The 16,199-nt window shown below is 41.0% G+C and overlaps 3 protein-coding genes across 7 annotated transcripts in view; 2 read left to right on the top strand and 1 right to left on the bottom strand.

The window, feature by feature from the left end:
- The first annotated feature begins 3,225 nt into the window (after positions 1-3,225).
- Positions 3,226-9,243, top strand: hmga1a (high mobility group AT-hook 1a). 2 transcript variants are annotated; one of them, XM_034088046.2, is made up of 5 exons: positions 3,226-3,318; positions 4,245-4,360; positions 5,296-5,376; positions 6,357-6,428; positions 7,226-9,243. In XM_034088046.2, exons 2-5 carry the CDS (start codon positions 4,265-4,267, stop codon positions 7,310-7,312), a joined length of 336 nt encoding a protein of 111 aa, XP_033943937.1. In that variant the 5' UTR covers positions 3,226-3,318; positions 4,245-4,264; the 3' UTR covers positions 7,313-9,243. The 2 variants fall into 2 exon arrangements, with proteins under 2 accessions (XP_033943937.1, XP_033943938.1); XM_034088047.2 differs by lacking the exon at positions 3,226-3,318 and adding an exon at positions 3,430-3,550.
- An 881-nt stretch (positions 9,244-10,124) lies between these two features.
- On the bottom strand, positions 10,125-14,485 carry smim29 (small integral membrane protein 29). 4 transcript variants are annotated; one of them, XM_034086701.1, is made up of 5 exons: positions 14,383-14,485; positions 13,581-13,882; positions 13,141-13,166; positions 12,902-13,007; positions 10,125-11,608 (listed from the first exon to the last, which is right to left on the bottom strand). In XM_034086701.1, the coding sequence occupies exons 2-5, from the start codon at positions 13,686-13,688 to the stop codon at positions 11,540-11,542; spliced, it is 309 nt and encodes a 102-aa protein (XP_033942592.1). In that variant the 5' UTR covers positions 13,689-13,882; positions 14,383-14,485; the 3' UTR covers positions 10,125-11,539. The 4 variants fall into 4 exon arrangements, with proteins under 4 accessions (XP_033942592.1, XP_033942594.1, XP_033942593.1 ...); XM_034086703.1 differs by having other exon boundaries at positions 13,581-13,879; positions 14,383-14,468; XM_034086702.2 differs by lacking the exon at positions 14,383-14,485 and adding an exon at positions 14,231-14,320.
- Positions 14,232-16,199, top strand: part of LOC117449212 (protein kinase C and casein kinase substrate in neurons protein 1-like) — a 47,870-nt gene continuing 45,902 nt past the window's right edge. The window contains exon 1 of the mRNA XM_034086696.1: positions 14,232-14,319. The gene's annotated coding sequence lies outside the window, so the exon portion shown is untranslated. The remainder of the gene's footprint in view (positions 14,320-16,199) is intronic.

Genomic DNA, 16,199 nt, shown 5'->3' on the forward strand with positions numbered 1-16,199 from the left:
AAGATGTTTTGTCCACATCTGTTAGTTGGTTTGGCTGCACACTCATGTGGTTTACACATCACCTAAAAATGGATTGCTAGAATGAGCTCGAGAGCGTGGTGGATGTGAAGACGGATGAACATATAGCAGGGGAGGGGGGGGGGGGGGAAAGGTCAGGAAGATATAGGTGGGGGGAGGGGAGCATGCCAACGTGGGCCAAGACCCCCCTGGTGGTTATTAGGATTCTGTCTGCCCTGAGCCACTGCAGAGTTCACGAGCCAGGAGACGGCTCTGAAGAGGCCGTCTGATGTGGAAGTGTTTGTCTCTTGGAATTGATTAGCATTTAAATTCAAACTGACTGCCCGGTGTGTTTTGTGGTTTTCTTCAGCCACAGGTTCAAATCTGGGCACCCGGATCTGTGATGATAGGTTGATTTAATGTAACCACAGTTCAAATGCACTACTATTCGGTGAATAGTAAATCTATTTGATTATCATGTTGTAAACAATCTGATTCCTCACAATCCAGGAGCCAAAGTTACTGCAGCGAGGAATTGATCAAAATGGTATTTCATGAAAATGAAATTGTAATGTTACCAAAGTCGTGACCTGATAACACATTTTAGACAGGAGGACCATTATCTAGGACGCTGAATTCCTTCATTCTGTCCTTGAGAGTGACAGACAACAGCGTATTGTATTCAAATTGCTGACATGTCCTTTATCTCCACAGTGACAATACACAGTTATTTGCAGCGTTTGTTTCTTGAAGATAATAAAAAAAAATACACACAATAAATAGAGCTGCTGCAGGAGGGCATTGGAAACATGAATTTGTAAAAATTACACTCTGGTTTAAAGAACATCCTCTTGATACAGGATAAAACACAATTCTGCTCTGTTCTCATGTTCAAGTGTGTTTTGATTTTGGAATTTTGCTAAGCATTTGTTTTTCTTCACAAGTAGATTTTGAAATGCCAACATTTGTTATGCATCATCTCCAATCCAGTCCAATATTCATCCAGTCCCCGCATTGGTCTCCAGGTGGTGCCAGCGGTTGAAAGGGACAACATTCCTCACTCACACACACACACACACACACACACACACACACACACACACACGCACACACACACACACACACGCACACGCGCACACGCACACGCACACGCACACGCACACGCACACGCACACGCACACGCACACACACACACACACACACACACACACACACACACACACACACACACACACACACACACACACACACACACACACACACACACACACACACACACAGGACCTATTTCCCTGTCTCCATCCACAGTGAGGGGGCTGGGTATGGCAGAGATGTGTGAGGGTGTGGGGGATGGGGCTGAAGTAGTTGTGGAAGATAGAGAGGAAGGAAGTGAATAGAGTGAGAAATGAGGAGGGAAGGGGGTGGCATGCAAGGCAAGCACATGCTGAGCAGAACATTGGACTCATTGAGAAAAACGCTCGCTCCATTCATTCCCTATCCAATCCCCTTTTCAGCTAAAACTCCCTGTCTTCTTCTCATCAACATACAGTATATTGATATCAGTCTGAGGACAAAAGTTTGTGTCTGACATAATAATTACAAGTTTTTGTAGTTATTTTTCTTTTTTTTATAAGTCCTGAGACCACAGATGAAATACTCACACCAAATAAAGGCAAATTCTCTACTATAACCACTTTAAGGTTATTCTCAGTATCTGCTTTCAATTGCATAGTAGAGGAGACATCAAATCCAGATGGGCAGTTCATTTGCATCAGACACCCTTGTGTGAAAGTATCAGTAGTTGGTTAGATAAGAGCACAGTTTGGAGTGTCTCTATAAAATGTTACCTTCTCCTCTTTAACCACCACACCCATGCAATAGACATCCAAAGTTTATCACTTTCAAATGCAAAATGGCCACATCAACACAGACTGGGAACAACATGAATGAATGAATAAGGTAAGTTGTCAATTTATTGTAGTTATTGGCTTTTTTTATACCCAGAAAATATTTTATATTAGTCACTTGTGTGGGGTTACTAAATTGAAGGCATACTGTTTGCCATTTATTTTTATTTATACTGCCTGTAAAGTAATAAGAGTTGTGTTTGAGCAAAGTATATGGTCTAACCAAGTCATTAAAAAGTGAAACAAATGAAATGTTACTGCTTGTTTTTCGGAGGCATCAGAAATAATTAAAGAAATGTGCAGCCAATTGGATATAACATCTAGCAAAGAAAAGCAGAATGACCTCGGGATTCTAAAATTATCCTTTTTTCTTCTTTACATTTCATTGCGTAAGGTGTGGCTGATTACTGTTTGAGTTATCCTTTTTATTACTAGTGTATTTGCCTCTTTTTCATGACAGTAAAGGGCAAGATAGGCATGCAACAAAAGTTAAGAACAAAAATGGGCCATAAATCAGTATCAAAACACATAATTGGGATCAAATCATGAACATAACATGATGAATATGAAGACAGAGGGAAACTGAGAGTATGTACCCTGCTTCTGCAGCCGTCCTGCTCAGAGATCATTATATTTTAACCTTCACTACATTTTAGAGAGGAATATTGTGCGGTTTATTTGATAGTTGTGGCTACCTGTTACTTAACAAATTAAGATAAAACATTGATGTTATTTTCATCACATGATGCTTAACAGATTAAATGATTACCTGATAGAATATGAAGAAGGTTCACCGTGATCACTACACAATTAAAACAAATAATGTCATTTAGTGTAACAAACCCATGGCCCATTTGTTCTGCATTCAGTAAACTGACTTTTGATACTTTGATTTACATTTTTAAAATAAATAAATTGTTGACAGACTTATGTTGAGGTTTTGCTGTACTTTTACTCACATTAAGGATCTGTCTTTCTGTAGAGGATAATGCTAGGTGGAACTAACGTGAAATTATGCCTCTGTTCTTAAGCCGGTTTGTGTTTGCATTGGGGGAGGTCATAGTTCAGTCACCATCATTGTTAAGACTGTGGTATGTAGGTTACTATTGACCACATGCATACGATATATGATACAGTTTATTTACATTTCTTACATTTATAATTTTGTCGGCAACTTTTACACATGCTTTCTGGTGTTTTGATATGAACCCAGGTGAATAAGAGGGATAAAGGGGGGGCGGGGATCGTCTATTACTGTTGGTAGCCCATTTATTGTCTCCGCCTTCCCATGAGGGCGGCTCTTTAAATTGCTTCAAAACTCCTCCTGCTGGCGCCTTTTTCCCTTATCTGCAGGAGACAAGACAAACACGTGCTATTTTTAGTAAGTCGAAGGAACAAACTTCTCAACCTGCTGGTAAGAATTTAAAGTCTTATTTCTTGTCTAAATCCTGTTCCTTTCTCATTCAAAGCTGGGGTTTTAGTCAACGCTGCATGCTGGGATTTGAAAGGGGCGGGCTGTGTGCTGTCTGACGAATAAAAGCTGTAGCCTATAGATCTGTGCAAGGCTTTTTAACCGGGTACAACCAGCCAGGCTTAAAGGAAACATTTGGATTAAATTCAGTAAGAGACTATAGCCAACGATAAAGGTGAGTGCAGGAAACGTGACGTTGAAACTTTGCATGTTTGATCAAATGGAACCATATATATATGCATTTTAAAAAGCAGAAGCTCCGGCGAGGAGAGACGGCATGCTCGAAATGTGAAGCCGTCTTTTGTTGCTCTATCCGGGATATCGCCTCCGCAAGCGAACCCTACTCACCCTGCATTTCGTGTGCGGTTTTTTAAAGGGTCCATGCAAGCTCTGTTGAACCTGCAAAACACCACAGAGGACACAGCAGCCATTGTGTGTCGGTTAGTATCTCCATGGCACGATAGTCCCATGTGCAGGCCCGATTATTGGCCACAACAACTAAGTACAGCACAGGGCCGCCGAACATGGTCGGTACGAGGACGGAGCGTTGGGTTCATGGGACTTTTTCAGATTTATGCAGACCGCCTATAATCCCAGCAATACCATGCGAGATGTTATAGTTAAAAATGTGTTTGTAAGGCACAGTCGGGTGGATAATAGAGCACGGATGATCCCGAAATAGACCTGGAAATAAGCGCGGATTAATTGAGTTAAACGCGTTACCGGTGTGTGGTCTGCAGGTTTTCTTTGTTGGTTTGTTGTTGCGGTCGGTGAGTTTCGTAGCCCCTGTATTTACTGTGTTGCATATGCATGTGTGAACTTGATGCCTTGTTTTACAGCAAGCCTGAGCGGTGTGGTTTATTTCCTAGGTCCGAAAAGATAAGAAAACATGAGCGACAAGGAGACAGTCTCACCGAAAGAGGAGGCAACAGAGAAGAGGGGGCGTGGAAGGCCCCGCAAGCAGCCCAAGGAAAAGACCACTGACGTGAGTAGTGACACTTATTTATGTTTATCCGATTATCATGTGATCATATCCGGGTTGTATTCAATCCTATCACCATCCTAAAACAGAACAAAGCGCATGTGCATTAAGAAAACAAGCGCTTAGAACACATCTGTTGATGCCCAGGTAGATATTACTGTAGATAAGGTGCTCATACATATCAATAGCATACGCCCCTGCTATTCTACTGAGCCTTTAGGTCAATCAAGATATGGCTGCAGCAAGCCACTGACCATTCACTCACCCCTTATTGATGTAAATGTAGAAGTCTACAAACTTCTTGTGTGTCTCACCGGTTTGTAAGCAACCTGTAACTCTACACCTTCAAACCAGTATTGACCCACCCATGCTGTCATGTAATGGATGACATAGCTGGGTGGAAGCACAGAATGGCTCGTATAGCTGTCACTCAGCGCTGTGTGTTTTAGTATTGAATTGCTTGGTTGCTATGAGCCATGGTTGTAAACACACTCGTAATGCAACAGGAGATGGGACCGTAACGACATGGCTTACAACCACAAATTATCACGAGAACAAGATACTGAATTCACCTTGCACTTGAGTTGATGGTACTCGAGCCCCTTCAATGTAAATTCTTTCTCCTACCACAGTGCCGCTGCTTTCATTCAAGCGTCTTATTAGATGTTTTGTCAGAACTAAACAAATGCGTAATTTTGAACATTCCATAAAGCGTTTTTAAGCGAGGCCATGGCAACCTGTGGCTCCGAGCACCTGTCTGTCTTAAAGTTGTTTCCGGTCACATTGACCCTGAAAGGGGAACACTGTATATTTGAGTATTGCATGTAGAACAGTATTCATTCCTGTATAATTTTCCAAATACATGCCGCTCCATCTTGATATACAAAGTGTAAAATGTTATAATTGTGCGAACTGTCTTTTGACTTTTGCTTTTTCAGGAATCAAGTGGGTCTCCTGCTCCAAAGAGGTCCAGAGGACGGCCCAAGGGCAGCACAAACAAGACTGTCATCAAGGCCAAAGTAAGTCAATGCTCTCTGCAGACAACAAGTCCTTATTTCAGCAACAGCTTGCATGCACCAAACGCCTGGTACACTCATTTAAAAGAAGACGGGCACAGATTCACGACGGAGCGGAACATGGTGTTCACCCACTTCTCTTGCAATCATTTCCTTTTCTAATCCCCGAATTTGGTTGAACGCTTAACGGTAGCTAACCCCATCCTCTTACAAGGACATCCTGCTGTTACTTGTGATATATTTGTTGGCTGAAATTTAGCTGCCCCCCCCCCCCCTCCCTCCCTCCTGGTGTCAGAAATAGCCTGGCGTTGGGTTCCCATTGTAAAGACCTTGGTTTACTGCCTTACATTTTGTTTTTGTTGAGATGCTCGCTGTACTTCCTGTCCTCCAGCTTCCTGCAGCTTGTCATGCACAGTGCGGTGCAGGTGCAGAGGCCGCAAGACTGTTTCCAAGCTGACACTAAGCGCCCCCACCCAGCACACAGCCCTAGTTCTTCTCTGCCTGTCGTCTCCATAGCAACAACTGATTTTCTCCTTCGCCCCTACCCTCCAGCTCAACCGTGCGCTCGGTCTTCACTGCTATGTATGGGAAAGGGAGGAAGAGTAGAATGCACATGTATGATGAAGGTTTAGCAGCGAGGGCCGAGCTGCAGAGGGTTTGTGTCCGCTCAGTCCCACCAGCTGTCTCTGAGCCTCAGACCAGGTGGCCAGCGAGCTGGAGTGCCCTGTGTGCAGTTCCTGTCGGCCTTCCAGATAATAGCCAATGAACCCAATGCCCCTTTCCATCTGTATCATTACACAGTTAATACTGCCATCTGCAGGCAGCTAGAAGTGGAGATATGTATTGTTTATACCCGTTTTGTTTTCCCCAGAAAGTCTTGTCTTTTATTGAGCAGGGCAGCCGGTATCTGAGCCAGAAAATAACTAAATGCATCGCCCTGCCCATAGCTCTGCTAACCTTGTTCTGTTTTCCTTCGCTCACAGAAGGCAGCGGCGGCTGCTGCCGTAGCTGCCCCAGCTGCAGGGGCAAAACGCAGGGGAAGACCTAAGAAGGAGGTAAGAGTCCCTTGATAAACCGTGTAACAGTACTCGCATGTGTTTAAACCATTCCTCCCCAAATTGAATTATGATTGGTTTGACTGTCTGCAGGGTGCAATTGCATTTTCCTAATTCCCCTGCCTGCCTCCTTCCTCTTGAATTAGTAATGTTTTACTCATCACAGCTATTCATGTCATGCACAGTTCATTTAGAGAAGCTTCTTCAGATGCATAAAGCTGTGTTAAAAGGCAACTCTGAACCTGTGTAGCAATTTTCTTAAGGTGTTCCGAATCCACATGTTGAGTAACCGGCAGTTAAACGAGTTATCAGAGCATGCAAAGCGGGTCAAAAATGCATGTTAAATCTAGGGGAAAATAGCGGTCTTATAGTAACATTCTGTCATGTGCATGAGTGGTTAGGGCGTACTCTAGAAAGAAGTCTGGTTTGAATTAGTCACAGAAAGGAATGACCCAACGTTGCCTTCTAACCAGACCTCGTTTTTATGAATGAACATCTTGGGCCGTAGTGAGTGAGGGGAGGAAAAGAAGTATGCCTCATTGTGACTCACCACTCTTATGAATCACTTCACTACAGATGGCTCACCCTTCCCCTGGGTGTTCTTCATGCCACAGTGATTTATCAAAGACATTTATTATTACATTTGTGTGTAATGTTGGTGTTTGAGCTTATTAGAAGTAGAAACAGTCTCGTTGAGACGTGAATCACAGGCAGCCATTGTTGGAAAAAGTTGATGACATTTTCCCTGTGGGTGTAGCCGAGGCTTGACTGAATTTTATTCCCCCTTTCTGTCACAGGAGAAGGAAGAAAAGGCATCCCAGGAATCATCTGAGGAGGAGGAGGAGGAGGAAGAAGAAGAAGAAGAAGAAGAAAACGACCAGTAATTCACAACGCATGCTACCTCACTCAACATACTGACATACTGTTAACTAGAACTGGGCTGTATCTCCAACACCAGTGCCACCACATGACCACTGTTCACGACAAAGCCCCCCTTTGCCAAAAGGAGGCTTAACACAGTTCAAATATCATGCAACAGCACTGGATAGAACGATGGACCTTGCTCAAGCATAGATCTAAGAATTACATGAAGGGTAACAGCCCTTTTACACGTCATGTTATCACAAGTCTTTTATACTGGACAAGTGTGCTCTGAGGAGCCTGGATTCCCCTAAAGATGGTTTGTCAGACTCTCCTCCGCTTAATATTACTTATGTGTTGTACCCGCATCTGAGATGGTAGGGCATATAGATTTTTCTTCATGTTTTGTACTGGACAAAGGTGAATTTTACCTGTACTTACTGGGTTTATTTTTGTTTGTGTGAAGTGGTTAACCTATCCCATGCAACATATTATAGATGGAGTTGAGCTTTAGTGTTTAGGATGAGAATAGGTAAAAGATGGTAAAAGAGTTTTTTTTTTTCATTTCTGCAGAACTGATTTTTCCCTACCCCACCAGTAGAGCAGAATCATCCTTAACCGGTCCTTTAGGAAAGTTTAGATAAGGGTTATGCTTTACAAACTTCGTCGCCGGTCCTTGGCGTGCAGTGGGGAGATGTAAAGTGTATCGTTGGTCTGATTTACTTACTGTTTTGTTCCTTCGGGTTACATACATTTATAAAAAAACATGAGTGTGCTGCTTTTCATGATATAATACAACTTTTTTTGGTATAATGTGTGTTTTTAAGAATAGGGTTGGCAGAGTTCTAGGCAGAGGGCATCAGTGTCATTTCTTCAGGGAGCTTTTACAAATGCTGTTTTCGTTGGCGTCTTTGTCTTCACACGGTCCTCAGTTACTAAGCGCTCACCCAATCACTCAAGGCAAACTGCAATTGGTCAAACGAGGAGTTTGATTGTAATGGAGAATAGTCGGTGGCACTGCTATCCAACAGGGCTGAACATTGTTCATTCCATCTAGCTCTCACTGCTTCACCTATCTTGGTCCTTCTGTCATCACTTAGTACAGTAATACACTTTCTTAGTCTTTTGAAGATGTGTGTTGTAATGTTTGTATTTCTAAGTGTCAGGGAACCCGCAGTCACAGTATACTTACCTGGGTTTTTTCCACCTACCTAAGCTGCTACAACCTCAGTTAAAAACCCCGGAAAAACTGCATACAGGCAATACAAGGCCTGGATTTCATACCTCAATCAACAGCTTGCTTAACCATAGAATTGCATTGAACTGGTTTCTGTTTTTAAATGTAACCTCTGGCATGAATTGGAAAATGTATTTTAGTTTTTCTTACAAATGGACTGTAATGCGGTATCTTAAGATGTCAAGTTTGTGATTGTGTGTGTGCACACACGCAGCACGTCTTGGCTCGTTCATAACCGGAGCTTGCAGACAGGTTGTTTATATTTGTGAAGCAAGTCAGGGAGACCTGTCAGCTTGACAACTGTGTTCGCTGACTGTGGTAGATTAGCAGGTGTGTTTTTATTCTTCTGGTGCACTGAAATGTTGGTTCAAATTTTCATGGACAAATATTTGTGTGTTTGTTAGACTAGGCGCTCTTTTCACTTAACCATTCTGTTGGCCAATGTGTGTTTGGCACTAACACACATTGCCACCATCAATAGTACAATGGTCATTTCATGTTATTTTTTTTTCAAACATCCATCAACTACTTGGGACAATATGGGTATCATTGTACGTACCGACATCTTGCAACTGTTCATTTACATACTGTTAATGCGTTAGGATGGGATTATTCTTTTTAATGTACACCGTATATAAATGTACAATGTCTATATTTCTATGGTGCCCTACAACAATTTGTATCAGAAATGGTCAATAAAGAGAATTTTCTTTGTCACCTTGTTATGTGTGCACACTGGTTTTCCACCTAACACTTAACATGCATGTCAATTTCCTTGACACTAGATGTACTGGTAGGCAAATCATAAAAAAAGACAAATACCACCAATTGGTTGTTCCTAGAGTCTCTAAAAGTACAATGGGAGCCAGAGCCTTTTCTTATCAAGCTCCACATTTGTGGAATCAGCTTCCAGTTTGTGTTCGGGCGGCAGACACCCTATCCGTTTTTAAGAGTGCGCTTAAGACCTTCCTTTTTGATAAAGCTTATAGTTAGGGCTGATTAGATTCAGCCCCTAGTTTTGCTGATATAGGCTTAGTTTGTCGGGGGACATCTTACTTCTTCCTTCTCTCTGTCTATACCCGTGTACACTCATGTTCCGATTAACCCAGCTTCCCCAAATGTCTTTCTTTTTGGTGTCTATATACGCCGGGATCCGGAGTCATGGATGATCCTGCGGTCCTGTGTCCTGGATCGCGAGCGCTGGATCTTGAGTCGTGGCTGTGGTCCTGGATCATCGGTCCTGGATGGATATCCTCGTGGATTCATCTTCCTATTATACACACATGCATTTCCAAACATTTGGACTACCTATGTTGCAAATGTATTATCTTTTCAATTTACACACGGCATCTATTGCACGTCTGTCCGTCCTGGGAGAGGGATCCCTCCTCTGTTGCTCTCCCTGAGGTTTCTCCCATTTTTCCCTTTAAACTGTGGGTTTTCTTTGGAAGTTTTTCCTTGTACGATGTGAGGGTCTAAGGACAGAGGGTGTCGTATTGTCATACTGATATTCTGTACACACTGTGAAGACCACTGAGACAAATGTAACATTTGTGATATTGGGCTATATAAATAAACATTGATTGATTGATTGAATACAAAGTTATATAACTTTATTTCTTAATTCATAGCTTCAATGAATTCACTCAAAACAAACTGGTCCAACAGTCTGAAGATGTAACGGTGTTGCCAAATTCACATTTGGATTTCAGTAGTTCTTTATCATGTGCAACTTAAAATCAGAGCCTTCCATTAAAAGTTGACATGTGGTTTACCAGTGCAAATCATAATCGGATATTTATACAGTTTCCTTTGTGACTACCTATTATCTATCTTTCCACAAATGAGAAACTAATGCATAGAAAGTCAACAGTATTATGAGCAGAGGGGCATGCTCTTGGGTAAAGAAGTCTTTGGGCCTGAAATGACACATTAACATCTATACAAAAGTCTTATTCCAGAGTACCTCAATATTTAGTCGTACCTGTTATCGAGTCCAGACATTATCTGCCCAATACACTTTACTTTATCCACAATGAATTGTGCCTCTTATATAACTGCTTTACAGTTCTATTTTATATATTTTACATTCACAAATGAAAGGTCAGGGAAGGTTACAATTCAAGAAAAAAAGACTTCCTGAGTGCTTGATACAGTCAGACATATGGCATTCATCTTCAGCTGGAGGTACATTTTGTTGGTACCATGCCTTGTAGAACGGACATTTAGGGAACTAGTCACCGCTCATTTTGGGGATGAGAGGAAGTTGGTTTGATTTACTTCCATTTCATGCCATTGATAAGAGTCATAGCAATGGGCTAAACCACAGAGAGATCTGAGAGATTTAAAACCAACTTTTGACACAAAATGAAACTGAAATGAATGTCACCCAACCTAATTTGAACAGCAAATCTATTTTATAAATCTCTTTGCTATATGAAAATAATTGTTAAAACTATTGCAGAGTTTCATGTCAACACATGTAACTAAAAGCCATTATTTAAAGAAGCCATGTTTGTTTTTAATGCACTGCAAACAAACTCTTCACAATAACCTAACCAGACAGTGATCTTAAACCCTCTCATATTAAGAATATCTTTATCTGATACTCCGACCACACTGTGAACACTGCCCCTAATCAAATGCCTACTGCAAACCACAGGAACACAACCACTTGTTGCACAAAACAACATAATTAATGTAAACAAAGTAAACCTACAGTAACTTGTTTTCTTAATCTTGTGAGAGGTACCACCTTTCTCAACCATGAATAATATCACAGTAAAAAAAGGTTTTGAATAAATAATTTCAAATAAATAAATGTACGGTACTGCATCTATTAGGCACAAAGGATTGGCATCAGAACAGTCAATCTATATGGACTTTAACAGGGAGATAACGGCAAATGGTAGCAAAGACAAGTAAAACCAAAAGGAAGTCTTGTGCGTGACTTCAAACTGATGTGGCTGAAGGTTGTCTCCACACTGATGTCCTATGCCATGGCTCACTATCATCATGCATTGACGTCTTTGGTCAGAAGAGGGCGTCGCTGTTGATAACTCTTGGCCCAGCCTTGTACAATCTGAGGACATCAAATGCAAAGTGCAAAAACAGTTCAGTTACACACTGCAGTTTTTAAAAGGCATAAGTTAAGGAAAATAATGTTTCTGATGAGGATATGTTAAATTGTTGTGAGGGTCAGCTCATTCAAAGCACAGAAAGAACACAGAAAACAGCAAGGTCTCATTTCAACCCATGCTGTTATCAAGCTATAATGAAAAGGAAACAAGGGAGGGGAATGTTTCATTTGTACATAAACAAACATTTGAAATAGAAAAGTAACATCATTTCAACAACAGGTCCTGGTTACAGCGGTCACTCTAAAGACACAAGGTCAAAACTATGAGCATTAGTAACAGGGATATTGTTTCTGGTGAAACATTCTGAGTTCGGAACAACACAAATTCAACGTGTATTGGATTACCATCAGCATTTTCCGGGATGGACATAAAACACTAAAAATAATCCTGTGTGAGTGAGTAACAAATGTTTGGATATTTAAGTGAACTTCACCTTTAATCACTTAATATTAGTCTATTTGACAACTACAGAACTTGATATTATGATTTGGTTTTTCCCAGGTTGAGTGGAGTAAGACATGACTTTTTCCCATGGTCAATACTGCCACCTAGTGTTTGTCATGGCTCAGTGCTAAACTGTTCACTGGATTCAACCAGGTCAATAGTTTAATTTCTGTAATTTGTTTCCATCTATTTCTATTTCATCAATTTCTAAACTACAGTATGTTACCACCAGGAGTGTCAAATTAACTTCATAGAAAGTCATGTTTTGGTTTTCACTTTGAATAACATGAGAGCCACATGTACACTACAATAGATCTGGTTTGAGGAACTCCCTGTTTATTTTTTTTATTTTCCTTGCTTTTGTGAAGCATTGGCGGTTTGTAAATAAAACAAGTAGTGCAACTGTTCTACTTTTTAAAACCACCACTACTATGACTGTACTTTCATGCTTGCATTGTTGTTCTGTGAGGGGAAGGAAGTCACCAACTAATTGAGGAACTGCTGTGGTTTAGAGTAAATTGCGCAACCACACAGCTAAAAAGATACACCAAGAGAAGTCAACAGCAGGCATGTTTTTGTGAAGAAAATGCCGTTGTATTAGCTATATTAAACCTCTACATGGAGAAATAATGTATACATTTCTTAATGCAGGATTTGTGGTGAAATAATTGTGTTTACATATTCATTTTGCTTATAATAGGTTTTCATCTGATTTCAGAATGACTAGTACCACTTGTAGTTAAAAATGTCCCAGAGAAAATAAAAGTTTGCAAAGCAATGGTGCATCATACCCTTGTGTCCTCTTCTCTCCACAACATGTCTTGCTCAGCTTCATTAAGCTCCTCTGATGGATCATATGTGTAAACTGGTAACAGCTGATGACGAAGTCTGTCAATTCTGCAGCACACACAAAACAGAAAGAAATCAAACTCTGATATGATGACTAGCACCGAAACACAGAAGTGAAGCGATCAATGTTATCACAGTAGCATTGTGCCATTCAATCAATCAGGGTAGATTAAAAACCTACCGTCTTTTCTTACGAATATACATGACCTGAAACAGACAAATGGAAGAGTATCACATGAACTGTGTATATGTAATTAGTCTAAATTCTGAGCTATCGCAATGCCTTTTTAACAGAGTACAACCCTTAATTCCCCCTTGTGGGATTAATAAAGTGGCTTCTTATTTTAACGAATGTTTATACATCTACTGAACTTTGCAGCTTGAACACACTATATGTTTTTAGTAAGTAAGTAAGTACAACTTTATTTATATAGCACCCTTCGCAACACGAATGTACAAAGTGCTTTACAGTACAGTACACAATTCAAAGTACAACTATAAAGTGTAGAATAAGAGGCATAAAACAACAGCAGGTAACACATAGGATAAAACATAGGCAGTTCAACTTTGTGTATACTAGTATTAGTAGTATACTGTCTTATGCAGACCAACCCAACTTACCACAGCTGCAGCTATTCCAATAATAGTGATGAGGAAGAATGGCACCAACACATAGCTGACTGCCACATCCCCATCTATGATGGCAGGGGGCTCAGTAGTGCTGTTCATTGCATATGTTCAGGAGAGAGGGACACAGGGGGCTGCTTGTGCAGGGTGTTTACAAGCAGCAAACCCCCTCCCTATGACACAGTGTGCAGCGGATCTCTCCTCAAGCTGCCCTCTTGTTGTTTACACCTCATCCTTGTCGTGCATGTGACTTCCACATGGTATCACTGCCCTTCCTAATCAGCGAAAAAAATCTGCTGGAAAACGGAATGAAAAGAATTCGCGCATTGTTATAAATACATCCAGGAAGTAGTAAGGTCACAAAAGGGTAAAAAGGTTAATTGGTTGGATATCTTCCCCTTACATTTGCAAAAAGGCTATGAGGATTTATATGGGCCAACTCAATACATTATAAACATTATGTCTTGTTAGCAAGTGCCGGAAAAGTCACGTTTTGCTCAGCTGGTTCCTGCTATTTGCTTATGTGTAATAACGGCAGTTAGCTGAGTAAAATATAACAGCAGCTGTCAATCAACGTTGCTACGCACAGAGATAACGGCTATTAGAGGCTAGCCTGCGTTACTAGCTACATAAACAGCCATTACCGTTAGCTGCTCCGGTAGATGACGAGGTGCGCCGACAAGTTATTTTATTTCACAAACAAGCTGAAACAAGCCCTCTGCATCACGGCAAGGTTGGTTTATAACATGCTAGAATAAACCTGTCTAACTTTAATGATGAGTGAATGCTAACTCACTGTGCGATGTGGAAAGCCTCTCTTTTGACTAACGTTTATGTTGTGGTTTCAGGCAGTTGGTCTTCCGTTAACACTTCCTGTGTGAAACTTTCAGAATAAAAGAGAAACAAAACTGCGCTTATTATATTTCAGGTTCTGCCTTCCATGCAGGGACGTGCACAGGTACGGGATAATGTTGCCCGGGCAATGGCCCTTTTGTCATTTTTGGCTGACCTGCCCCTCTGGAGAGAGTGAGAGGTTTATGTTTTTTCTGTTGTGGCCGAATAAACATGATAAGCCCACAATTAGTATTGTAGCGTCTCGCTGCGATAAAACACACCTTGTCAGCGCTGTCATCTTCCCCCAGTCACGTGACTTTGTTTACAATCTGACAGCTGAAAGCAAAGGACAGCCCTCCGGCCTCATATGGCTATGGTGATCATACCAAATGCCCACCTGGCTTTGGTGGCAAATCCCCGGGTCAATCTGTCCCCGGAAATGTCCCCGTTTTTAAATATGCTTAAATTGATTTTGAGTTTTCTCATGGCAGTTAGAGTACGGACAAACCAGGGCACTTTACTTCCTCTTGACACCGTCGGTTATTTACACCAAAACAATCTAAATAGGTTATACTTGTTATTGTGCTTCTGTCTTTCTGTGTCTTTTCATCTGCTCCGTAAACTCCCTCAACGGGGCCGCTCTCTCTCTTTTCTTGATCGCCCTCTCACAGAGAACACTTCACTGTCCCGCTTCATTGTAGGATTTCTGCCATGTCTCTACTTTAGTTTGACCATCTCTGTTATTAAGTTATGGAATCCTAAATAAATAAGTAATTAGATACCTTACCATTACTGCGCTCATAAAGAATGATAAGAATAAGAATAATGCGTATTGAACTGGTTTAATTAATTAGTGAGTTTATTTAAGAAAATTGCTTAGAAGCCCTATTTTATCAGTATGTCGGCACAGAAGTTACAATGGTCAAACTAGCCTACATTAAAACAGAATTGTCCCCATTTTTTCTTTAATAGTTAGTAACATTAGATATTTTAATGAGATATCGACCGCAAAACAAAAGATTTCCCTGGATTTCATTTAGAAAAAAATACAAAAGGTCTAATGTTTTTTTCTGGGGGGGGGGGGGGGGGGCAGGGCCCTTTTTCTAGTTTAGAGCAATAGCCCCTCCAAATGTCTCTGCACGTCCCTGCTTCCATGTACTTATTTTGTATGTATGTGTGTTGGTTATGCATACACTCCGATTTAGTCCCACTCGTGTGGTGCGTTTGATGTTATGTTAGTGTGTTAGCATCTGAAGCTAGCATCACAAAATAACATTATCTGTTAGCATCACAAAATCCCACATTATTTTGTTGACATTGCTTATTATTAATTATTTATATAGTATACATATTATTACATATTATGGCACTTTGCAACCACCTGTGTGACTGATTGCCTGTCTGCCCTCTGCAATTTGATTGGATATTTTTGAATGACACTGACATTAGTTGCTCATAGATGGCAGAAGTTCAGTAGCTGCGGTTCCGATGAACGAGGTTTAGCAACCATTTGAAAGTACGCTTTTTGAGAAAAACTTGAATATCTTGGTGCCCACCAGCCATATGGTCTTGTTATTAACGAAACCTCCTCTCAAAACCATATTTAACCTGGAGTGGTTTAGCCTTGTTGTACAGGTGTAAGCAGCAGGGCAACGCAGTAGGGTAACATTGGACAAGCTTAGCTACTAGGCTACCCGAACTTATAATAAAAAAACATACACACAGGGAGGTTAGCATTATAACATCGCATTGAGTAGAACAGGTGTGTGTGCCCATTTG

This window comes from Pseudochaenichthys georgianus, chromosome 7, assembly GCF_902827115.2.
Source record: "Pseudochaenichthys georgianus chromosome 7, fPseGeo1.2, whole genome shotgun sequence".
NCBI classification, from domain to species: Eukaryota; Metazoa; Chordata; class Actinopteri; order Perciformes; family Channichthyidae; genus Pseudochaenichthys; species Pseudochaenichthys georgianus.